This window comes from Eurypyga helias, unplaced genomic scaffold (genome assembly GCF_000690775.1).
Source record: "Eurypyga helias isolate BGI_N326 unplaced genomic scaffold, ASM69077v1 scaffold9776, whole genome shotgun sequence".
Classification (NCBI taxonomy): Eukaryota; Metazoa; Chordata; class Aves; order Eurypygiformes; family Eurypygidae; genus Eurypyga; species Eurypyga helias.
Window position 1 is genome coordinate 129,675 of NW_010256185.1, and position 23,441 is coordinate 153,115.

The following is a 23,441-nucleotide window of genomic DNA, read 5'->3' on the forward strand; positions in this document are numbered from 1 at the left end:
CGGGCCTTCAAAGCCTTCCCCCTGCACACATCAAAGCCGTCTGCTGCAGATCCCTCTGCAGAACGGGCTCTGCCAGCTCCGAGCAGCAGCAGGCGCCTGGCTCGCTCTGCTCGGGGTCGTTCCCTGTTGGTTTGATTGTCAAGCCTCCCAGGCTTGTACTCTCTATCTCCAGCCTCCAGAGCAGAAAGCTCCTCTTTCTGATTTACTGGGACAGAGTTAAGGAGCTGCAGCTTGGCAAGAATGTGTTTAATGGGGCTGCAGCAAGAAGCCAAGCTAACTACGAACATGTGAAGGGCAAAAAACCAGCAGGGAAGCAGGTTGCGTGGAGTCATGGGAAGGGATGCTCTGGGATGAGAAGACCTGCGCTACATGAGGAGTCATCCACGCCCTGCCCAGGGAAAGCTGGAAGGCTCCTCACTGGGAAAGGGTTGTACTGAACCGGACAAAACAGCCAGGGAACAACCCTTGTCAGCAAGGAACGTTTGGCAGTAGGGTCAGGACTTCATCCCAGGATAACATGCTCAAGGCAAACATCTTCTCTTAATGGGAATGGAGTGGCTCGCTTGCCAGGAGCTGGCATTCCCTCTCTTCACCCAATAGAATATGTTCATTGTTGCTGGTACCAGAGAGCATTGTCCAAGCCTTCTCCTGCCCCGCTTTGATAAACTGCACAGTGACAACCATCAGCTTCCTGCCAAAGCTGGCTCCTGCGCAGAAACATTTGTAAATTCGCTCCGTGTGTAAAGCTCTGTTCCCACTCCCCCCACCCCCCTTTTGCCTTACAGGTTAGAGTCAATACGACTCACCTAATCTGGCTGCCAAGGTGAATTAGTGAAAACATCTCTACAGCTCTGTGCAAGATACCACAACCTGACATTTTTCTAACACACCGTGATGCATCTTTCCTCTCCCTGATCTGTACTATGACACCTCAATTTCATATAAATGCTTTTTGTTAGAAGTGGTTAACGTACTCTTAGGGGGGATAAGGCTGAAGGCAAAAGGGTCTGTCTTGCAAGTGACAGTAGCTGAGTTCTTGTAGAAAAATTTTGGTGCCCAGGGTTGAAACAGGTCACCAGTGCAGGGACAAGAGCAGTGCCACTATTTCAGCAAGAGATTGAAACCTTCCCTGAAGTGTTGTGCTCATATCTGTGTCCTGGAGCAGGGGGATGAGGAGCTGAATAGGCCTATTGATGTCTTTGGTGTGCCCTTTAAAACAGAAGTCCTCCCTTTCACTCGTTCCCAGAGAGCTCCACTGGGCAAACCAGCAGCTCATCATGTTTCGGGAAGGGTCGTGCGTAGCTGTGAAAGCTCTTGTGCCGGACATGGTGCACACTTCAGAGGGGAAAAGGTGATAAACATCTTCCCCTGGCAAAGTATGTACCCTTTGAAGACACTTTGGAGCTCCACTGATGTGGTTCTCTGTCAGACAGACTTAGCAGCACCCTTAATGAGGGTGCCACTCCATTAGAGCTGGTTAAATCACCCTCAACCCTCTTTTCATTATGGTGACAGTCTAGTGACAAGGGCAAATTGCAGGAGAAGCAAGTCCCACTTGGAATGAACCCTGTGTATAAACAAGGCAGAATGGCAGAGCAAATGATTTGCAAAGCAGAGGCAAATTACGTTTTAACCTTTCCTTTGTGAGTCTTTCCCTGATGTCTGATTAACTTTCCAGTCAACTGGCTGACCTACCAACGGGGAGTGCTGCTCTGAAAGGGGGAGAGTGTCGGTTGTCAGCTCAGATTGTGTGTGTGTGGGGGGGGGGAGTTTTCCAAGAGCATTATTAGCAGGTAGCGGTATGTGATAAAAGGATCTGGGAATTAAGAGTTCCCAAGCCAAAACGACTCACGCTATGGCAAAACCACAACGTATTGGCTGTACGGGCAGGAGCACAGCGCAGAAGTTGCGATGCAATCCTTCATCTGTGTTTGGCCGTGACAACACCTCACCTCACTGCTGTGTTCGGTTTAGGGTATTGCACTTCCAGAAAAATGTGAACTTGTCAGAGAGGTCTAGAAAGAAAGAGCAAGGATGATCAAGGGTCTAAAAAAACGTCCCCTGCGGAGGAAGGTTGAAAGACCCTGGCAATGTTCAGCCAAAGGAAAAAAAAGATGACAACTGAGGGAGGAACATAAGTGATTTAAAAGTTGATAAAAGGCTATAGCAGAGAAGGAGGGAATGATTTGTTCTTTTTGTCTGTGGTGGCTAAGACAAAAATAATAGCTTTAAATTACAGCAAGGGAGACTCAGGTCAAACTTCAGGGAAACTGCTCCAGTGGAAAGGACAGCAAAGCACGGGAACAGAGCCTCTGGAGCAGCTGCAGAGCCTCTGCTGCTGGAGGGCAGAGGATGGCTCTCTCGCGGCATGATCCGTGTGTCCAGGATGGGGAACGGGCTAGATGGTGACTGAAGTCCCTTCCAGTACTGTGACTCACCTAACCCTGGTCCTACAGGGGTTGATTCCCTCACGCATTCCTGAGTTACAGCGACAAACAATACCTGTGAAAACCCCACCTGCTTCCTTCGCCACTGACTCTCCATAGCATCAGCCCTGGTGCAGAGCAGAGGATTCAGAGCCATGTCCCGGAGCGGTGAGTGGGCAGCAGGAGTCAGTTTTGCCTTCCTACCTTGTGAAGTGCAGGGCTGCCATGCAGCAGAGCCCTTCAGCAGACTGCGAGGGCAGGTGAAAACCTGCCTCGAAGCAGTTGTAAGTTTTAGACATAGCACTGAGATTTCCGCTCACCTGAACATCTGGTAGGTGCTGGCAGAGGGACCGCTGGTTAGCCCTGCTGAAAGAGAGGCAAGAAACCTCCTCTTAGCATGAGTTTAATAGGTATGCTGCTGTCTTCATGCTGAGTCTCCGTGATGGGGGTGTGGTTTTCCCCTAGAGTGGTACTGAAAATTGCCTGGGGGGAAAAAAAAATAAAAAAGGCAAAAATAACTGTGTAAGGGACAGAACCCCAAGCAGATTTTGAAGCTGAAGTCCCCGTCTCTGATGCAGAAGGGAAATGCAGGTGGTTGCTAGTGCGTGCGGCCATCCTGACCTGGCCAACAGGCTGCAGCGAGGCTGTGCCTGTGCGGTAGGATTCACTGCAGGAGGCTCCATGGGAACTTCAGCTCTGGAGACGGGGCTTACCCGCCGCTGTCACACAGTGCCGCAGGGGCAGGGACAACAGCCCCGTCTTCCTGGTCTGAACCCCATCAAACAGCTCTAAGCATTCAGGTGGTGTGGGCAGGGTTTCGGAAGTGCTCAGCACCTGTTGAGCAGAAAATGTCTTCTGGGGGGAGAATTGCTTTGGAAAATCTGACACACACCCCCAAAGAACCGGAATGGGAGCCCTTGTGAGCTGACCTTCGGGTTAGGGGACGCTTTCTGTAAACACAGGCGTGCAACTGGGGCTTGTGGCTTTGCGTGGTGCAGATCGGGGCTTGCAGCCCTCTCAGAAGAGGGAAGCGTCAGATCCTTTCCAGGAGGAGCCTTACTTTGCTTGCTGAAGGAATAGGATAGATATACCAATCCTAATATTTCATGTTTCCCTGACACCTTTCATCCAACGATTCTAATGTGTTTTACATAGGTTAACCTCACTGACCTTCTCTGACCAGGAGGTGATGGGAGAGGGGGGCTATTAGCTGAAGTTCACAAGGGGAGAGCAAGAGAGGGACTCACCCAAGGTCACACAGTGAATTAAAAGCAAGGCCACAGACCTCCCCTGATTCCTGCCCCTGGCTGTAACCCCAACGTGCAAGTCACTGCTTTCAAAACTGTGTTAGCGAGGCAGCACGGCTTAAATATGTCATTTTGTATGTACAGTAGATCAGGGATTCGTGATGATTATTGGTCTCCACGGATCCCATTACACTTTGTTTCTCTCAGTTTGGCTGTGTTTAACAGTAGCTCGATCTGATCAATGGCACTTCAGGGTGGTGGTTGCTCTGAGAGACAGCAAGATGTTTTTCACAGTTTTGCAGTGGAGGAAACGGTGCTGACAATACATCACCACATCTGAGAACCCAGCCAGCCCTGAACCAGCCCATCGGCCACAGGCTGAATAACCTCCCCAGCTACTCGCCCATCACATCAGTGAACTTACTCCGGTCTCACATGGGGGAGATGTTGCTTCTTGGCCTGGGCAGCCTGTGCGGTGCGATGCTTTGGTACCACTTGTACACTTCCTTCCAGATTTTCAGAACCCAGGTTTTCCATAACAGTATAAAACACTAATATCTTGTTCTTATGGCTTCTGAAATAACTTTAAAATCATCGTATCATAGAAGCATAGAATGGTTTGGGTTGGAAGGGACCTTACAGACCATCTAGTTCCACCCTCCCTGCCACAGGCAGGGACATCTTCCACTAGCCCAGGTTGCTCCAAGCCTCATCCAGCCTGGCCTTGAATACTTCCAGGGATGGGGCATCCCCAGCTTCTCTGGGCAACCTGTTCCAGTGCCTCCCCGCCCTCTCCAGGAAGAACTTCTTCCTGATATCCAACCTGAACCTCCCCACTTTCAATTTAAACCCGTTCCCCCTTGTCCTGTCACTACAGGCCCTTGTAAAAAGTCCCCCCCAGCTTCCTTGTAGCCCCTTCAGGTACTGGAAGGTGCAATAAGGTCTCCCCGGAGCCTTCTCTTCTCCAGGCTGAACAAGCCCAACTCTCTCAGCCTGTCCCCATAGCAGAGGGGCTCCAGCCCTTGGAGCATCTTTGTGGCCTCCTCTGGACTGGTCCAACCAGTTAATATCCTTCTGATGTTGGGGGCTCCACAGCTGGATGCAGCACTCCAGGTGGGGTCTCACCAGAGCAGAGTACAGGGGGAGAATCCCCTCCCTTGACCTGCTGGCCACACTTCTCTGGATACTTGCTCATGACTGTTGTTCATTTGCAGAATCCCTGTTGTGATTGTTCCTCCATAGCAATTTAAGCAGGAGGCTTCCCAAATCTGAATGCCTATCTGTATTTTTCTGTCTTACCAGGCAGAGAGTTTGAAGGCGAGGAAGAGTACCTGGAGATCCTAGGGATCACGCGAGAGCAATCGGGCAAGTACGAATGCAAAGCTGCCAACGAGGTTGCTTCAGCAGACGTCAAGCAAGTCCGCGTCACTGTGAACTGTGAGTACATCGTGACTGGAGTGGGTAAACGGTGAGGGCTTTGCCCACAGGCAGGGGTGGCTTTAGGATACACAGAGAAGCCCTGCTGGGTTTATACTGTATGATCTGAAATGGGCGGGTGGGCACTGAGGAAACTGCAATCAGACACATTGCAGGGTATAGTTTGTGCTTTAAATCTGGTAATATATAAGAAAAGAAAGAAAAAGAAAGACAGAGAGGGGAGAAAAAGAAAGGAGCTGTGAGTTGCCCCTGTCTCTCCCCTCAGAAATGCTGGCAGTGCCTTGTTTCACTCATTGATATTCGGGAGAACAGCAGCGTGAAGGGAAGCTTCAGCAAGGCAGCAAGGAGAGATAAGGAAGGGTTCAGCTGGCTCGGAGCAAACACACTCCTGCCTGCACCCCACCATCCCAGCACTGCCACATGGGTATCACACCCCCGGGGCCTGGGGGACGTGGCATGTGTCAGTGAAAGGGTGTAAAACCTTGGCTTCTGTGCTGGTTTCAGGTCGTTAGCATAAAGCCCTCCTCTAAAGACCCTCCGTGCACCAGTGCAATACAGAAAGGGGCTTGCTTAACCAACGGATACGGCGACCCACCCAAAAGCACCAAGAGGCGCAGTGAGCCAGGTGGCTTCCGTCCACACCTGTATGAGTGGGGCACGGATCCCATCAGCCACACGTTCTCAGGCAGATGCCCACTTCACTTTGCTGGCCTGCTTCCCTCAGAGAAACACACAATAGCTCAGCCTGCCATTACTCTGACGACGCTACAAGTGTACGTGTCCACCTCTGTATTTCTATGGCTCATATTTAGCGCTGCAGTGATTTAAAATGAATATCCCCATCTACCCACTTTGTTTCCTTGCTTGGAGGCTAATGCCACTGCAGCAGGGATGGCTGGCTGGCTGGCTGGCTGGATGGATGGATGGACGGATGGATAGGAGGTATATCCTCTCCTCCTGTCCTTCAGTTTACACACCAGAATATTAACTTAAACCGAAATTGGAGACGGTTACCTACATGTTTCGTTGTTCATATGCATGGCCTTGATTCATGGATAGCACTCTCGGGGAGCGGGTGAGGGCAGAGAGCTGATGGCAGCAAGCGTTTCAGCCCATCCCAGTCTAATTTCCCACCACAGGTGATTTTAGCACCTTTTAATACCATTCTTGCTCTTTGTCTCTTTCTTTCCCTTTGGGCCATCACATCAGATCAACTTGTTTGTCTTGCTTAGAAGTCAAGGTTATAGGCTCCCTGCAGCATCTTTAGAATCCACAGAGTTTTTTATAATTCCCTTAGAAATTAGGTGGTGGTGGTTGTTTAATATTGCCTGCTTCATGGGCCAAATTTGGCATTAATGTGAAGCTGTAGTAGCAGATTTTCTGCACTAAAACCAGTGAGGGTTTTTTTTTCCTGTCAAAACCAGCTGAGTCTATAAACCCGAGAGATTCCATGAGAACCAATTAATATTTTCAAATATTTCTGTGAAACGTAATTTCAATTATGCTTTCAGAGTGGTTGAAACAGATTGTTTGTATAAAGTCAGAATGTTTGATTTTGATTTAGTTTCAACTCATAACAACTACGCTACAGTAAGATCTTAAACATTTTTACTGTTGGAATATATGAAAATATAATGTGATAGACTATTGTGGTATTATTATGTGGCCTAAATTGTAATGTAAGCAATTTATAAATTCCTTCAGGACAGATATTTTATTTTGAAACAAATCTAAGAGTTCACCTGGGCCATGCACAGGAGAAAAGTCAGTCCTGTTGGGGAATGAAAGCTAGACATTTGCATACGTCTTTCCTTATCTTGCTTCCTTAAACTACAGCACAAGCAGCAGAAAGTGGGGAAACTACAGTAAGCTTGAAAAATAGGAGCTTCCTGGCCATCTCTTACCATCCGCTGGCGCTTGTCAGCCGGGACTGCAGGAGACAGCATCCTCGCTGTGCTTTGGTCTCACACTACCACCTTCAGGCTTCCCAGAAAATGGCCCTTGCACATCACAGACAGGGAAACTGAGGCCTGGGGACAGTCGGGGGGGAAAACATCTAATGGGAACCCACTCCTGGCTTCCCCAGCGGCAAGCAGCTAAACCCTGGCAGCATCCCCGAGCACTCGCCTGCCGGAGTCATTTCCAAGGCCCCATGGGAAGGTGCTCATGTGTTTTGTGACTCAGCTCTTGCGCTGGGTTCCGTGAGATGGAGAAGGTTTGACTCGCTGCAGACGGCAAGAAGATAAGACGATGCACTGCTCGAACCAAAAAATTGAAGAAGGCTGCTTAAAAAATCACCTTCACTATCCTTTTATTACCCCTCCTCCTCTGCAAATTAGAATATTTACGTGAACCCACAGCCTTTGAATGTAGGATCCTATTTATGTACACTTATTAATATGTATGATGTTAGAGGGCGCGCTGCAATATCCCTAAAGCCCTGCATAAAATCCCGATTAAGGTCAGGAAAGGGATCACACTGAGATGGCTGATGTGTTCACCAGCAAACTTCTTTCCATACATTTTTCAGACAGAATTTATTTCTTTTCTTTGACAGACCCAATCCATTCTGATTCTTTTTTTGGCCTCTCAGTGCTGGGACAGATGCAGTCAGCGGAGGTGTACTCTGTACGCAGGGAGTAGGTTTGATGGTAACTTGAGTCTCAGCAAAGTAGCTGAGTTGCAGCCCCGTAATCTCAGGGAGTGCAAGTATTCGTGATGAGAGACAAGGCACTCGTTCCCTGATCCCTCTCAGCAGCCAGGTGGAAATAATTCTGCCTTTTAACATGTAAAGCTTGTTGCTTAACATTTTTAACATAGGGATGGGATTGAAGATGTCGGAGCCTACTCTACCCAACACCTGGCCAGCACTGAGACCGAGCTCCCACGGAGCACGGTGGTATGTCTCTCAGGGTTTGTTTGACGATGGCACAACTCTGGGGCATCAAAGTAAGCAGAGGTAGGAGTACTGTGGCCTGAGGGCAAGCTTCATGCAGAGCAATCACGAGCAAACCTTCTTGGAGCCTGTGACAAAACATGATGTCCAGGAAGGTTTGGGCAGGATTGGTAACCTCGGACAACTGAGAGAAGTGTCTCAACAACTGGTCTGGCTCTCAAAGTTGCACCCACAGTTCCAAAATGAATGTATTTCTGTCTCACACGTGTTGCCTCAGTCCTTTCCTTTCTTGCTCTAGTTTTGACATTAGATGCAGAGGTTGTATGGAAAATAATTTTCATGCTAGTGTTAAATTCCTACTTTATTCCTTTTACTTCTGCTGTCTTTCTTTACCCTTGATAAAGTCTTTCTCTCATCTTCTTCTCTCTGATGAGTCCCTGTGAACTGGAGATCCACAGGTAAATATTCATAAATTACAGAAGGCCGTCATTAACCTTAACTCTGCCTCTGTATGCCTGTGCATATATGACAGAACTTTATTCAGTGTTGCTGAAGAGAAGCACGCGTAAGGAGTGATGCTAATGCGGTGTATTAGGGAGGGTTCAAGGAGCAGGTATTCTCCAGAGGAGCGAGGGGGATCATGTGCCACAGCAGCTGTGGGCCTGCACCAGCCGGAATGGTTTGCATGGGGAAGCCAGCCCTGACACAGTTTCACCATTCCGTTCCACCTGGGAGTGTGCGAAGTGACCATGCGTTTCCTTCCTGCAGACCCTCCCACCATCACAGAGTCCAAGAGCAACGAAGCGGCCACAGGACGACAAGCCTTACTCCGGTGCGAGGCGTCAGCGGTGCCCATGCCTGATTTCGAGTGGTACAGAGATGATACCAGGTAAGACCTTGGGCTCGCCTCTTCCCTTCTCTCCTTTTCAGTCCAGTCAATGGAGGTTCCTTAGAGAATCACCCATCGTCCCCCCCAACTCTTCTTCTCAAACAAATTACTCTTTGCAACCCATAGAAGTCACGATGGCCCCATCAGACTCGGCAGAGCCAGCATGGTCAGGGCTGGAGGAGGCAATCCCTCTCTGTGCTGGGGATGTTGAAGGAAATGCAGAGGATGGAGCTCTTGCCTTTAACTCAGTTATGGGCCAATACACAACTAAGACACCAATAATGCTTTCTTCCTGATGATGTTCATGCATTAAATAGCCCATGATATAGACAAAACAATAGGCAGTGTTAGTCTCCAAGTTGTTAATACCACTCTAGGTGCCTTCATTTAGGGGAAGGAGCTGCTGAAGTGTAAGATTCCCCCATCCGTGTAACCTGAGCCACCCAGATTTGTATATGAGAGAAAATGAGAAAAGGGATCCGTCCCTCATACCTGAGCATTTACGTGCCATTAAGAAGGTTGTGTTATTTATTCTAGTTTTCAACCTGGCCCACGTGCACAGGCTCAGGAGTGACTGAGCTTTGGCATATACATATACTACACATGGATTGGTGGGTTTCACTAAAACCTTCTGTTGAAGTGCGGACTAGCGCCCAGCTAGCCATGGTGTGTTCATTTCCAAGTGTTAGTCGGTGCTGAGTACAGGCTTCCTCCCTTTTGCTCGGCTTTTCTTGCTTCTCCACTGCTTTACCAGTGGCATTTCACCCCGCTGCGCTCCTACTTCCTTTCATTCCCTCCTCCTGCTTTCCATCAATGCCTTCTTTGGTCTTTTTCTTCTCACATCTTCCTACCTCCCTCCATCCTCACCTGCCAGCTAGGCTGAGTGACTTGGGTTTACTGCCTGCTGGGCAGGGACTTCCTTCCTGATACACAGCCCTCATTGCACTACACACCTCTTCTCCTGTCTTCCCAGGATAAACAGCGCCAACGGCCTGGAGATAAAGAGCACGGGGACCCAGTCTCTGCTGATGGTGGCCAACGTCACTGAGGAACACTACGGGAACTACACCTGCGTGGCTGCCAACAAGCTGGGGGTCACAAATGCCAGCCTATACCTTTACAGTGAGTATGGGAGAGGGTGAAGGGAGGTCCAGATTGCTCTCACAAAAAAACAGAAAGCACACGGTGATCAAAACTCAGGAAATCCTCCACTTGCCATCCCACTCCCTAGAACCTCCAGCCATGAACTGGCCTTCAGCACTCAGATACCTACATGTTCATACTTGGCGTGAAACACGAACACAGCCAAATGCAAAGGTTTACAGTCAAGCCCTTTGATTGACTTCCTTTGCTGAAGTCAGATGTTGTTAAAATAATAAAAACGTGTTTGGTGTAAAGCTGGAAACAAAAAATCCTTTAGAGCGACAGCCCCTTTAATAGGGAGACAGAAGGCCGGGGCTCAGAGGGTCTGTGACAGCTGAGAAATGACAAGTAATTCAGAGAGATGGAGAGAACTAGCCACTGAGCCTGAGGAGAACAAGAGGGAGTCAAGAAAAAGAGAAATGAGTTTGAAAATGGAAGGGAAAGAAGGAGGAAGAGACAGGATGATTTAAAGGGGCATACCATAGGGAACATGGGGAAAAAGGTAATCAGCAGGTGAAATATGGGATAAAATTCCTTGGATCTCATTCTGCTACCTTTCAGTTACTGAGTTTGTGTAAACAGACAGAAGTTGGGTCTAGACCAAACTCTAGAGCGGAGTTACCTGTTGGTTCTGCATTTTACAGATGATTCAAACCTGACCCTGATGAGAGCCCCAGCCCTCAATCTACCACCCACACACACATACACACGGTGGTATATTCCAAATGCAACTCCCAATTCCAGGTGGAAAATTTGGGCTCAACGTGGACCACATGTTGTTATTGTCACCAGAAATAGACTGCAGCAGAATGACCCACTGACACGAGTGGACACACAGACGCAAAAGGGACTTAGGGCTGTATTCCTCTGGCAGTCCCAGACTGAATTAAAAAACTCAGGCCATGCCCTGCATGTCCTTCGAAACAGAGACAAGGCATGCTGTGTAAAGCAGCCTTAGTATGGGATGCACTTGAGTGTAGTTTCTGCTGTGTGTGGTCAGATCAATCAAATCACCAGAAAGCCAATGTTCTGGTTTGGTTATTTTTTAACAGGTGTAGTGCAAAAGGATAAGTCCATTGGCATTCTTGTTTACCACCTCTGGATTTATTTCATGGCAGTTTGCATTTTTTAAAAATCTGGGTGTATTCTGTGGAAGTTTGTCATAAAAGAAAATCTATTTGATTTCCTGTAGCATTGCAAGACACAAAGCAAATTTCTACTTTGAAAGTCTTTTCACCCTGGTCTTGTGACTGTCATGAGATTCAAACAAAATCCCCAGGCAGCAATCTGGAACACAATTTTCAAATACTCCAGATTTGTTCTTGCTGATATTAATATAATGCTAAGTTTAGAATCCATTATTTGTGACTGAATTCTAAATTTGGTCCTCTCTGTTGGTTCCTGTTACACAGATGAGCTGAAATGCATCACTGAAACAAAATACAAGATGAAATTCAATAATGTGCGTATGCACATGTGATTTTAGCTGGGGGGTTGGTTTTGCCACAAAAGCGTTTTGCATGACTTCAGAACTTCACCTCAGAGGATCTCAAAGGATTTGCTAGCAATGAATATTTCAACATTGCACATTGTTTAGAAGTGGGTGAGTGTTATTAGCACCATGTTGCAGTAGGAAACTAAGGTGCAGAGCGAAGAAGCGGTTTACCCATGGTCATAAAATGAGCGGCAGAACCTGTAACAGACCCCGGGAGATCTCGCGAAGTTGCTTTTAACTATTCCAGGAGGAAATGTGGCAACTATTAAAGATGACTTGCAATAGGGTCCTATTTTAGCCTCCTTTTGATGGGTTTGAAGAAAACTTTCCTTCTTTCAAGTTGTTGAATTTTGGTTATCTTTTTTACTTTAGAAATTCAAGGCCCATTTATGTTGGAAAACACTAGAGAACTTCACAAGAGCCAGAAGAATAGAGGTGCAGGAGCTGAGAGAGATTTGATGATTTTCAGTGGACTGTTTCTAACTTTTATTTTTTGTTGCTTAGTTAATCCCTATTTCTTCAGTGTGAAATTGCTTCATATTGTTTCAGGAAATCTCTGTTCTCCTTCCTGTTAGTGTGGAAGAGAGAGACAGAGAGAAAATAAAAAAATAAATCCAGGCAGACTACAGCTGGTATTTCTAAGGTTAAGAAATCAGGGGGGAGATGAGTGAAGGGAATCCAGCCTCATAAAGATAAAGAAAGCAGCTGAAAAAACCTATAAGCCCAGATGAAAAACATGCTGTCATGATCACACAGTAGCTGAAATAACAGGTAATGCACACTCCCAGCCACACATCCAGGCAGAAGAATAAAGCAGTGCCAAGTTTTTGCAAGGTACAGCAGATACTCAAATACTTGAGAGTGTTCTTCATCCCTAGAATCAGAGAATTCATTTCTTTTTTAAATAGAGAACAAACTCAGTGTAGGGCAATGTCCCACTAGGGAGGCAGATACAGCGATGGCTCCTCAGTGTCCCATTGCAGCACAAAAAAAGAATGGCAGCCAGGAGGGAAGAAACAACCAGAGAGTTAATAATGAGGTACTGGCAGCTTTGCCTGAGGTGGAGGGCAGAAGGGGAGCTAGCAAAACGATGTGAAAGAACAGTTTAGCTATAAAGAAAAATGGGTGACTACCATTCCAGGAAATCTCAGCCAGCACTGAAAACCTCTCAGAGAGACCGAGTGCCTTAGATGTCAACGCTGCGGATAGAAGATGCATTAAAATACAAAAGCAGCTCCCTTGAGCTGTGTGAATAGATGGCTAGTGATCTTCCTTAAAGGATGTAGCAGAAGGATGTAGCCTGCTGTGGGTGGAGAGATTTATATCCCTCATTCCTGGAGACTGGGTTTACAGCAACACAAAAATGGCCATACCAAAGGTCTGTCTTGCCCAGGAAGCTGTCTCCAACAGCAGTATGGAATACGTTTGTGGAGAGGGTTCTCGGGTATAGTTTGATGAACCAATGGATGTAATAATTTGCTGCCATCCCTTCCTCCCCTCTGCCATATGCTTTTGTTGTTTCCCTTATTCTGGTACTCAGCGAACAACCCACCGAGCAAGTTTAAACTGCTAAACCAGTGGAAAAGCAACTGAGCTTCACCAGCCACCCCCCAAAATTCCCCCAAACATTTTCTTACGTTGTACTGAGCTGAGTTAGTTCCTGGAAAGGCTCAACAAACACCAGAGCCCATGCAAGAGGGGAAGCCACATCACACATCTGTGGATACAAAGAGTTGGGAGGCAGGACTGTGTTTTGCAGCCTTAGCAAACCAGTAGGTTGATTTTGCTCTGCAGAGCCTGGGAACAGGGTCTGTAACCCCCTGAGCACAAAATACTGCGAGACCTTATGATGAAAGGCTGCAAGAATTGGGCTTGTTCAGCCTGGAGAAGAGAAGGCTCCGGGGAGACCTTATAGCACCTTCCAGTGCCTGAAGGGGCTACAAGGAAGCTGGGGGGCACTTTTTATAAGGGACAGGACAAGGGTTAACGGGTTTAAATTGAAAGTGGGGAGGTTTAGATTGGAGATCAGGAAGAAGTTCTTCCCGGAGAGGGTGGGGAGGCACCGGAACAGGTTGCCCAGAGAAACTGTGAATGCCCCATCCCTGGAAGTGTTCAAGGCCAGGCTGGACGAGGCTTGGAGCAACCTGGTCTAGTGGAGGGTGTCCCTGCCCAGGGCAGGGGGTTTGGAACTAGATGATCCTTAAGGTCCCTTCCAACCCAAACCGTTCTATGATTCTATGACCTAGGAAAGGGACAGTAACACAGATCTCTGAAAATTACCTGACAGGCAATTGTGAAGTCAGGGCTGCCATCACAAAACAACAGAGGTGGGTAGTAGTCCTGCAGCTGAAGGGAAAGGGTTTTCTCCCTAAGTGTATTAGGAAGGAGGGAATGTGTTTTCCTTTCATTCCACTCAGCTATGAAGAGCATTATGAGTAAAAGTCACAATTTGTATCGTAACCTATGCAACACAGAAGTGTAAAGCTGTGCATATGTATATCAGATACACAACTGCTATACAAGCATACAGATACATACGTGTACATGAGTATGTACACGGACGTACACACCTGTGTGATGTAGAGTCAAGCACCCACCTCCCTACAGGCACACAGAAGCAGGTGCAGCACCCGGTGCATTCCAGCAAGGCCAAGAGAAGAAATGAAAGCTCTTCCAAATCAGTTGACCTCTGCCTCCCACTGAGCTAGCCCATCGCAGTGGGTAAAACGGGAGCCAGGAGGGCAGAGACGCACATCCTTATGCTATCCTGCTGGCTAAACAGTCTCAGCTCCAGGAGACCTCCACCTCAACAGGTCCCCTGCTGCATCCGCGGCAGCTCGCATCCTCTGCACCCTCCGGGAAGGCAAGGGTGAGCAGCCACTGCCTCCTCCAGAGACTTCTGCTAGAGCTATTGTTTCAGACCAGCAAATCTGATCCCAGCGAGAAGCAGGTTCCTAAGAAGAGCTGGCATTTTCCTCGGACGTGCCATTTTTTGTCAGCGCCCCAGCGCTGGTGCTGGCTGTGCACACACACTTGCACCCCTTCTCCTAACTCTCTGCCCATGCTTTGCTGTGCCTGAGCGTTTGCTCCTGGTGGCTGCTGCTGGGGTTTGGAGCGTCACTGGGACCGAAATCTCTCTTAGTGGTCCGGGGTGCAAGCCCCGTGGTTTTTTCCCAGGGACCGTCAATAACAGGGAGACTCAGGAAAGGAGGAAAGCGTTTAGGGTGACAGCCAGATGTGGGAAGGCTGAGACACTGCTAATGAGCCAGGGTGGAGTGATAAAGGCAGCGAGCAGGGGAACAGAAGTAGAGTCCTTGAATAGAAAGCAGCATGGTAATGAGGCTGTAGCGCTTTGCTTTAACTGCTTATGCTGTGCAGCCTGCAGCCTGCTGTGCAGGAAGAAGGTAAAGGGGAGCTGAGTTATTTAACCAAACTAAATAACAAGGAATTCATGTCAGCACAACAGCCTGCTTTCGCAGAACAATAGTCCCCTGTTGCTACATAAACACAGAGATCCAGGCTAGTTGTGTATTTTCTACAAGAGACAATCTCCCCTGCGCTTGCTGTGGATTCAAACAGCTCCATTACCACCATGAGGGCAGATCTGCCAGTGTCACAAGGGTGGGCCTGACCTGCTACATCCCCCTGGGCTCCAGCAAGTCAGAAACTTAGCTCCTTGCATTTGTATGAAGTGCATTGGCCTCCAAATAGCTATAGTTGATGAGGGAGTACTAGCAGACTGCCCGTGTATCCTGCCAAGCTCTGTGCTCATCAGCACTGCTCTTAGCACCGTCCTCACAAGTGAGCCAGGAGAAAGCTCGTTGCCCCGGGCCTATCAGCTGTTAGGTAGTGGCATACTCTGCAGCTAAACGTCTACCTGGCCATCAGTCCCTGCGTAGGAACTTGCCTCCATCTGGTCAGGCACCCAGCAAGCTCTGAAGGTAGTGAAGGGAGAGCCAGTGATCAGAGTCAGGCCTGGGGAGTTTTAAATTCTTGGTTCTGCTCCTGGCTCTGCCAACAGTTTGGCTTTTGACCTTGGGTAAATTGCTTCCTTGCTCTGTGCATCAGCTGCACGATCTATAAAACAGGATTAACACTACTGTTAGCCTCAGACTGAGTTCTCTGACATCAGTTTCCCACAGTGTCTGTGCAACGCTTTGAGATCCTTGTGTGGAAGAAGCAAAGCGGGAAGCCAGCAGCGACGTGTAACAAAGTCCTGCTGTGACGTGTAATGCGGACGCGTTGTTAAAATCCCTATAACCAAACCAGCAGGCTCTGTGTGCAACTAGAGGTTGAGGAATCTGCAAAAACTCTGTTCCCATTGGAAGACAAAGGCTCAAAAGAAACAGAGTGCCCTTGTGGATTCACCAGGGTGACTGCTCCCATGCTCGGATTCTGACAAGAAATCCATTGTGGAGAAGGTTCCGGGGAGGCAACTACCCGCCAAGAGTAGCCTCCAGCCAGAGGTGTAGCTAAGAGGAGCTGTAGTGTGATGACATGAGTGGTCTCAAAGAGGGGAGATGTGGCCCATCAACTCCAATTACCTTCACTGCAGGTGCTTAATCCCTCTTGCTGTGTAGGTATTATTTGTTTAGTTTCTCAAATGTCTTCTCTCTGACTCCCATCCCAGAGGATGTTGATGTGTATTAGGTGAGTTGCCAGCAAAATGCTCTGTGTATGAAACCCACTCTAGTTCATCTAATTTGGGGATGGACCACTCCATCAGGTTTGTATCTGCTGCTTGCTTAGTGTGAAAAGTAGCTTTTCCTTTTCTCCTGCATGTTGCTTATTGTTTTTTTTCCCCCCTTAGAACGAGTTTTACCCACACTCCCCAATCCTTTTACAGGTCAGTATATGTTTTATGTTGAAGTAGCTCTTTAGCTGGGTCATTCTCCATCATCCTGAAAAACACTCAGAGCTAGGGATGGGCAAAGCAGTTCAGAAATGCAGGAAAATAAGGGCTTTCCCTTCTTGTCTACATGTCATTTGGTCTCTTCTGCTCACCTTCTTCATCCTTCCCCCTTCCCTTTTCAGAAAACCAATCAACTAACCAGTAACCACCTTTAGCCAAGCTTTGAGCCATGACATTGTGTCCCCACTCAGGCCTGGACAGCCTTCAGTGAGGTTCAGCTTGTCTGCAGACCTACTCCTGATATACATTGCAGTCCTAAGCTATCTTTACCCACATGCGCTGATTTTGCATCAAAAGCATAAGCAGACCTGCAATTTTGAAGTGGTGGTAGAAGGAACAAGTGAGAAGCTAGAAACGAAATTGCTGCCAGGAGTTTTTTTCACTCTAGTTGTGCAAACGCTTTGTTTTCCCATTCCTCTGTCACATACCCCCCAGCCTGCCAGTCACCTAGTGCCGCTGCATTTGGGGCTGAGAGCAAGAGGTGGACACTGAGGTGTTACTCTCTGCTTTATTCCAAGGAAAGAAGGTATGAAAGCAGAACAGAGTCCAAGTATTTTTCCTGTGTCTGTGCTGCCCAAGCATACCTTGAGACCAGGCAGCACGGCCCCAGCATCGGCACGAGACTCGGGCTTTGGATGTGATTCTGAAAAAGCGCAGAGTCTGGGCATTTCCAGAAAGCAGGCTGCGGCATTTGTTGGAAACTAAATCAACAATAAGGCAGCCAGTCCCCATATTCACTTTAAAAAAATCTTGGCCTAGGGCTCCTTAGTATCTTTGTTTTACCACCACATGATGAAGATGCACTCAACTCATGGGATGTTTGGAGGCCTAAATAGTTAACGTCTGTGCAGAGCTTTGGGGTAGAGTGTTATTAGGGACCCATGTTGTTTTGCAAAGGGGCACCTGCCCAAGTAAAACACCTGCAGGTACTCCCATGAAAAGAACAATAAATGCTGGGTGTTACACCAGCTCCCTTTAACTGCTCTGCTGTTTTCAAATCGAGCTCTGCTCTTGGCAACTTACTCAGATTCAGGATGTAGTCACAATTGCCTATTTAAAAGGCAAATCCACAAATACAATTAAAGAAAAGTACCTACAAGAAAAAAAAGAAAAAAAGGAGGGGGTAGAGGGAGAAATCAAGCTAGCATTAAAATTAAATCCCAGAGAGTGATTTGTAAATAACATTCAAGGAGCTGAGAAAACGAGTAAAGTAGGCCATTGGGAACCTAGTGTGGAGAAATAAATCCAATTAAACACCATTATTGTAGGTATTGTAAATGAAACTTGTGCTTGGATATGAAATTAAAGTTGCTGAGGCTGTTTGGGATGTAAGGTTTTGAGGAGTTTGCCAATTTGGGGTGCTCTTTTTTTAAGCAGAATTTTCAATGACAAATATTTTTGTCTGATGGAAAACCTAGGGCTCTTTCTTTTTATGATTATTTTTACTATATATTCTTAAATTCCACAGGCAGGCAGCGTTAATTTTTTTCATAGCCAGCCCTGTTTACAGCTGGTTTTGAATTAGTAGCCCATTAAGCTAAATGATAAAGCAAAAACTGCAAGTGAGCAAGGTCGGGATTTCCATACCAAATACCCCTCCTAATCAAGCTGCCAAGGCCATCCTGCGCAGCTTTAGTCAATCCTTTAAAACACTTCCCCTCTGTCTTTGAAGCTGGAGTTTTTTTCCTTGTACTGCTCCCCAGTGTCCTGGGATCATCTCGAAGGACATCCTGGTGTGACATCCATCCCTTTTGAGAGGAGTCTCCAGGAATTTGTGGTGCCAAATGCTGGGATATCTTCAGTGACCCAGGACATGCAAAGAGGGTTTTGCAGAGGGGAGAAGTAGAGTTTAAATACTCAGGAACTCATTTGTTTTCTGAAAGCTCCTACCAGCTTCTCCGATGTGGGCATCTGTTCCGCACGGATGTTGGCGCTTATCTCCACATTTGCTTTTACTTTGCTGTTCACCTTCAAAGAAACCTTAGGCATAAAATTTTCTTGTTAGACCTTTTTCTCCCTGTGAGTTGATGTTCCGAGCTGCAGTCCTCAGCTCTCAAATAAGCCTCTCCTCAATGACTAGAATCACAGCCTTCTCCCTTTTCCTCCCTCAATTTCCATTTCTCTTAAGCCTCGGTAACTCTTCCCTGCCTTGTGGGGTTTTGAGCTTTAATTTGAAAGGAAGGTGCTTGGAGATGAAGAGCACTGTAGTCATGCTAAGCATTGCTATCATTAGCTAGCTGCTGTGGAAACATCTTGCTTTCAGGCAGGCTGGAGACTCAGAAGCAGCCCATTCAACTAAACACGTGGGACTTGAATTTGATGAGGCAGTTTCCTAAAAGCCTGGTGGAGCCCAGCTGATTCAGCTCTCCACACAATTGTCCCCTGCAAATTTTCCAGCCCTCCTGATTTTGCAGCCAGGCACTCGAAATATCCTGAAATGTCTTCGGAGATGAAGCCACATGATCGCATCTTCCTGTCTGCCTTGTAGCATCATGTAACAGTGGGATGACACAAGACCTGGATGCCACAAAGTTGGCCTGACTGCACCATCAGGTGGCTTTCCAAAAGCATTTTCTTCTGGTAAAGGAGAACTTGCTCATTCCACACCACACCTGCCAACAGCAGGTCAAGTGAGATCACTGTTGAACCTCAAAGGGGTCTGTCACAGCTAGGGTGATAGCTCCATCACTGTCCCCCATTGTCCCTTGCCCTCAGCCCTCTGAACATAGACATCCTCCCCCGTCATCAGCACCTGGTGTCCACATCAGAATGGCTTAGCCAGACCGATGTGCTTCAAAACCCTTCTCAGAAGATTTGTGATGGGGCCTTGCCACAGATTAACCAGGGATTTTCACAGCTTGAATGCCCTGGGAGCTCTGCAAGGGAGATGCCATGTTTCCTAGAGAGCAGCACATCCAAAACTGCCCACGGGGCATTGAGCGTGCCAGTCCTCGGGGTGTGATCAACGTCCAGTCATGGCCATCAACAGGGTGGCAGAAGATTTATAGCAACCATGTGTTAGTAATTGGAGGAGGGGGAGGGAAAAGGAAAACGAGCAGTCCTGTCTTTCTGCCAAAACACACACTGATCGGAGAATGACCCTGTGTGATTGTAGATCGTAGCTAGTCTCCATTTAGCTGTAGCCTGTGTAGCCTGTACTGTCACTAATGCCTTCATCATGTGGGTGGGGGCTGGGGGAAGGGAGGAAAGAGATGTTCATTTGGGTCTGGTGACCAGAGTGGGAAACAGAGAGCATATTTCTTTCTAATACCCTCTCAGTCTTCTTCCCTCCCTATGGAGGTCCTGGCTGTGGAGAAGACAGCTCATCTGTTGCAGTGGTCGCCTCCACCCATCCCTGCTCCCCTTTCCTTTCTCTAGTGGCAAAAATAGCCAATCTTGTCCTAGCGTGATCCTGAGGTAGGAACTGCCAGCAGGGAAAAATAATGGCCATCATAGGGACCAAGCACAGGTATGTTTGGAGCCATGGGCACATCTGGTATTTCCATAAATTCTCAGGCATTCAGGGGCCATAGCTCAGCTGTACTCATCACTCTGCAGTGATGTGTGCCTGACTACTTGGAGCACATCTCCCTCTTCCCTGAAACCTAGCAGAGTGTCAGACATTGGCACTGGGTAATGCCCATGACTTTGGGCAGGAAGCACAATTCACGGCTCTGCTTGCTTTCCAACGCTGGTATCCAGACAGATTTTCCAAACAGCTCATTCTCCGTGTGGTGAGTGCAGAAGTGGGTGGCTCTGCAGGGCGGATTGCTCAGGCACGCCAAGCTTCTCTTGCTGCTCGGGGTCCATGCCCATCCCTGCCAGGTCCGCAGGCACTGAAGGCTGGGAGTGCATTGAGTGCCAAGACTGGGGGGTTTCAGGCCAAGGGAACAGGACAGACAAGGCAGGGCGAAGGCAGAAGGCCAACATCATATTGTTTCTGGCTATTTCATAGGTGCCAGGCAAGGGGTGGCATTGTATCTTACTTTGACCGTGTGGTTAAAAGGGAATAAAATCAAAGTCAGAGGTGACGATGGTGTCTTCCAAAAGGGGTAGGAGTGATGTAGCTGGAAACAGCATCTTAGGAAAAAGAGAAATGCCAAGAATTGTTTCTACTACAGCTACTAGCATCGCTTCATGGGTTTTTCTCAATAGCAACAGACAGTTCCTGTTTGCTGAGATTGCTTAAAAAAATGAAACCCAGTCTGCTTCTTCCTCAAAAAAGGCATAAAGAAAACAGCTTTCTTAAAGAAAAAAGAGAGACACGGGGGGAGGAGAGAGAAATGGCTTTATTGCTTGATCTGTTTCTGTACTTTTTGTTCATTAATTTTAATTTAAATTGATTTATTCCAAAATGAGCCCTGGGTTGCATATATTTGCATAACCCTCTCCAGTAGCAATGCTGTGGAGAATCCACCGAGTGAGGAAGGGTAAGCAACGGAGGGTAGGAACTGAGACTGGAAGTCCCAGAAAGATACTCCTCGTAGCAGAGGCCTCGCACTGGGACAGGGAAGGCGTTTCAAGGTCTCTTTAGTCACCGGTGTGGCTTTGCATGCATGCAGAATAGCCCTGCAAAGCAGAGGTCAGGGCACAGCAGTCAGGTGGGAGAGTAGAGGTTGTGTGAAACCAGTGGGGGAGAAAACACACAACTGCACTGCAGAGATTAGAAATAAACCCGTGGAAGAGCAACTGCCATGGAAAATCAGTTGTCCGGTAGGGACGCTGATAGTGTCAGCGGTGTAGCATGGAGAGATTACCCTGCAGAGCAGAGCTGGGGCAGGCTGTAACCCTCCCGAGACAGATAGCCTCAGCCCGGAGGATACTCATAGGCTGATACCATCTGTGTGTTAGATGAGTTTCTGAAGCCATCAACGGAACCTTCCTCCTTAGAGACAATGAAGGTAATATATACCCACACACAGCAGGTGAACCTAAATCCTTGCTCTCTCCCTTTCGCTCTCTTTACTTCCCATGCTGGGCTGCCAGCCAGGCTGACTGGGACCAAAGTGTGGAGGGCAGCAAGGAGGAGGATGAAGAACAGCCTCTATTGTTTTGATTTAATCCTTATGCACACACAAAAATTCCTCCCACCCCTGAGAGAAAATGACCAAAGAGCAATTCCCACCTTCATCCTCCTCCTCCCCCTTCCATTTCCAGTGTAAACCACTCAAGAATTTGCCTAACAAATTGGCCTCCCCTCTGGTTATTGTCCCAAGTGAACAGTCTCTCCATTCACTAACCCGTGACGGTAAGTTGGTTTGGGAAGCGGCAGGTTTATCTTCCCGGCTCAGGCGCTGCACCGGGCCCGCTTGTGAACCGGTTGCCACACAGCGTCTGCTCTGCTGTTGATAAAGCACATTACACATGGCTGGGCTTGCATGATTAATACAGCTGTCTGAGCGCTCTCTCTAAAAACAAAAACAGCCGTGAGAAGGGAGGTGTGGGATTTGGGAAGGAGGGAGTGCACAGGGGAAAAAGAAACAAAAAAAAAACCAACCGTTCCAAAGAAATCAGGCTTGCAGAAAAAGCAGAGTGCTCCTGGCAGGTCTCCTCTCCCCTGGGCGAGCCGGGCTGTCAGCAGAGCTCCCCTGCGAGAGGGAGAGGTCTCGTGGAAGGCGAGCGGAGGAGAAATGCGCTTGGCCCTTCCCCACCATCACCTACACGTCCCTCCGCAATCCCGGGAACGAGTGCATTGACAGGGGCAAGGGGTCAAGGATGTGCAGTCAGCGACACACAAGGCCTGGCTGGGCAGCCCCTGTGGTAGGTGTGAGAGACCCGCATGCTCACCGATGGACGAGTACGCTCCCGAGCCAGGGCACCATAAGCACCGCACACCCCGTGCTCGGAGGCACATCCCAGAGTCACTGAGCAATTTCCAGGCACCCCAGAACATCCAAGGGATGAACCAAAGTGGGTGTGGGTGTCTTTTCCACTGCCCCAACTCATCCAGCTGAAGGCTGGCTCAGCTGCCTGTGTAAGCTGTAGTAACTTTCCCTTTTTAATCACTGGGCTGGGAATGGGCTGTGGGAAGCCACTATGACTTTCTGGTCCAGCTTTCCTCTCGACTCCTGTGAAATCTCTGATTCACTGAAATGCGGAGGGAGGAGCACAGCCTTGTTTATGGTGTTCCCATGATATGGTCCCATGCTTCTCGTTGTTCACAAGCCACTCTTGATGAAGGCTTGCTGAAGCCTCCTCCTAGACTGTTCCGCTCCTGGGCGAGGAGGGATGGGGACAAGGGTTGGTTTCCCCCTCACTGCACAGGGGTCCCCAGAGAGGAGTGACGACCCTAAAATGTCTTCAAGGACAGGGGTGAGGGCACTGTGCTGCAGGTACTAGAGGAGAAGGATAAGAAGGACAGAGGCAGCAATACGACTGGATTTCAGTACCAGAGCAACCTCAAGCATGCTGGTCACGCTCCGCCCCGATTTAGTTCTCCTGCTCCAGTCTCCAGTCACCCCTCAGTGTGTCCCTTCCTCTTTATTTCTGCTTACAACCGCTCAAACCTTTCTCGTGCCAAATACCCAGCAAACCTTGTGGAAAACCATAGCAGGGATGAAGTGGGTAAACAGACAGACATAAAGCTGATGAAAATATTAATTTTTCAACAGGCTTCAGAGCCTCCAATTAGCAAATCTGCTTCCGAGGGCTGTATGTGCTCTGGGTGAGGGGGCTATGCTGTTTATTCCCTGTTGAGACACCAGACTCTGTGCTGGTGTCACCTTTGGTCTGCTGTGCTTGAGAGGTGAGCAGGGGAAGGATTGCTGTATCCTAGGAAAGTGAAAAGCAGAAAAAGCTCAGATCATCCCTGTGATGGGCCCTGAAAAAGCCAGTGCTATGTGGTGTTTTGGATGCTTGGCTTGTAGGATGAGAGTCTTCAATGAATGGTTGAAGACAAATCAGTTTTAGTAACTAATTTTGTATCAGTAGTTTACCAAGTGCTTTGTTTTTTTTTTTTTAAATCTCTTCCAGCTGCTAGGGGAATGGAAAGGGTGG

General features: G+C 48.1%; 1 protein-coding gene across 1 annotated transcript in view; it reads left to right on the forward strand.

The window, feature by feature from the left end:
• LOC104511116 (limbic system-associated membrane protein-like) overlaps positions 1-16,379 on the forward strand; it is a gene marked incomplete at its 3' end in the record, with an annotated part of 144,148 nt that extends 127,769 nt beyond the window's left edge. Inside the window, exons 3-6 of the mRNA XM_010153590.1 lie at positions 4,976-5,110; positions 8,775-8,895; positions 9,869-10,017; positions 16,344-16,379. Of these exons, the coding sequence (XP_010151892.1) occupies positions 4,976-5,110; positions 8,775-8,895; positions 9,869-10,017; positions 16,344-16,379 (441 nt within the window). The remainder of the gene's footprint in view (positions 1-4,975; positions 5,111-8,774; positions 8,896-9,868; positions 10,018-16,343) is intronic.
• Between the last annotated feature and the right edge of the window lie 7,062 nt (positions 16,380-23,441).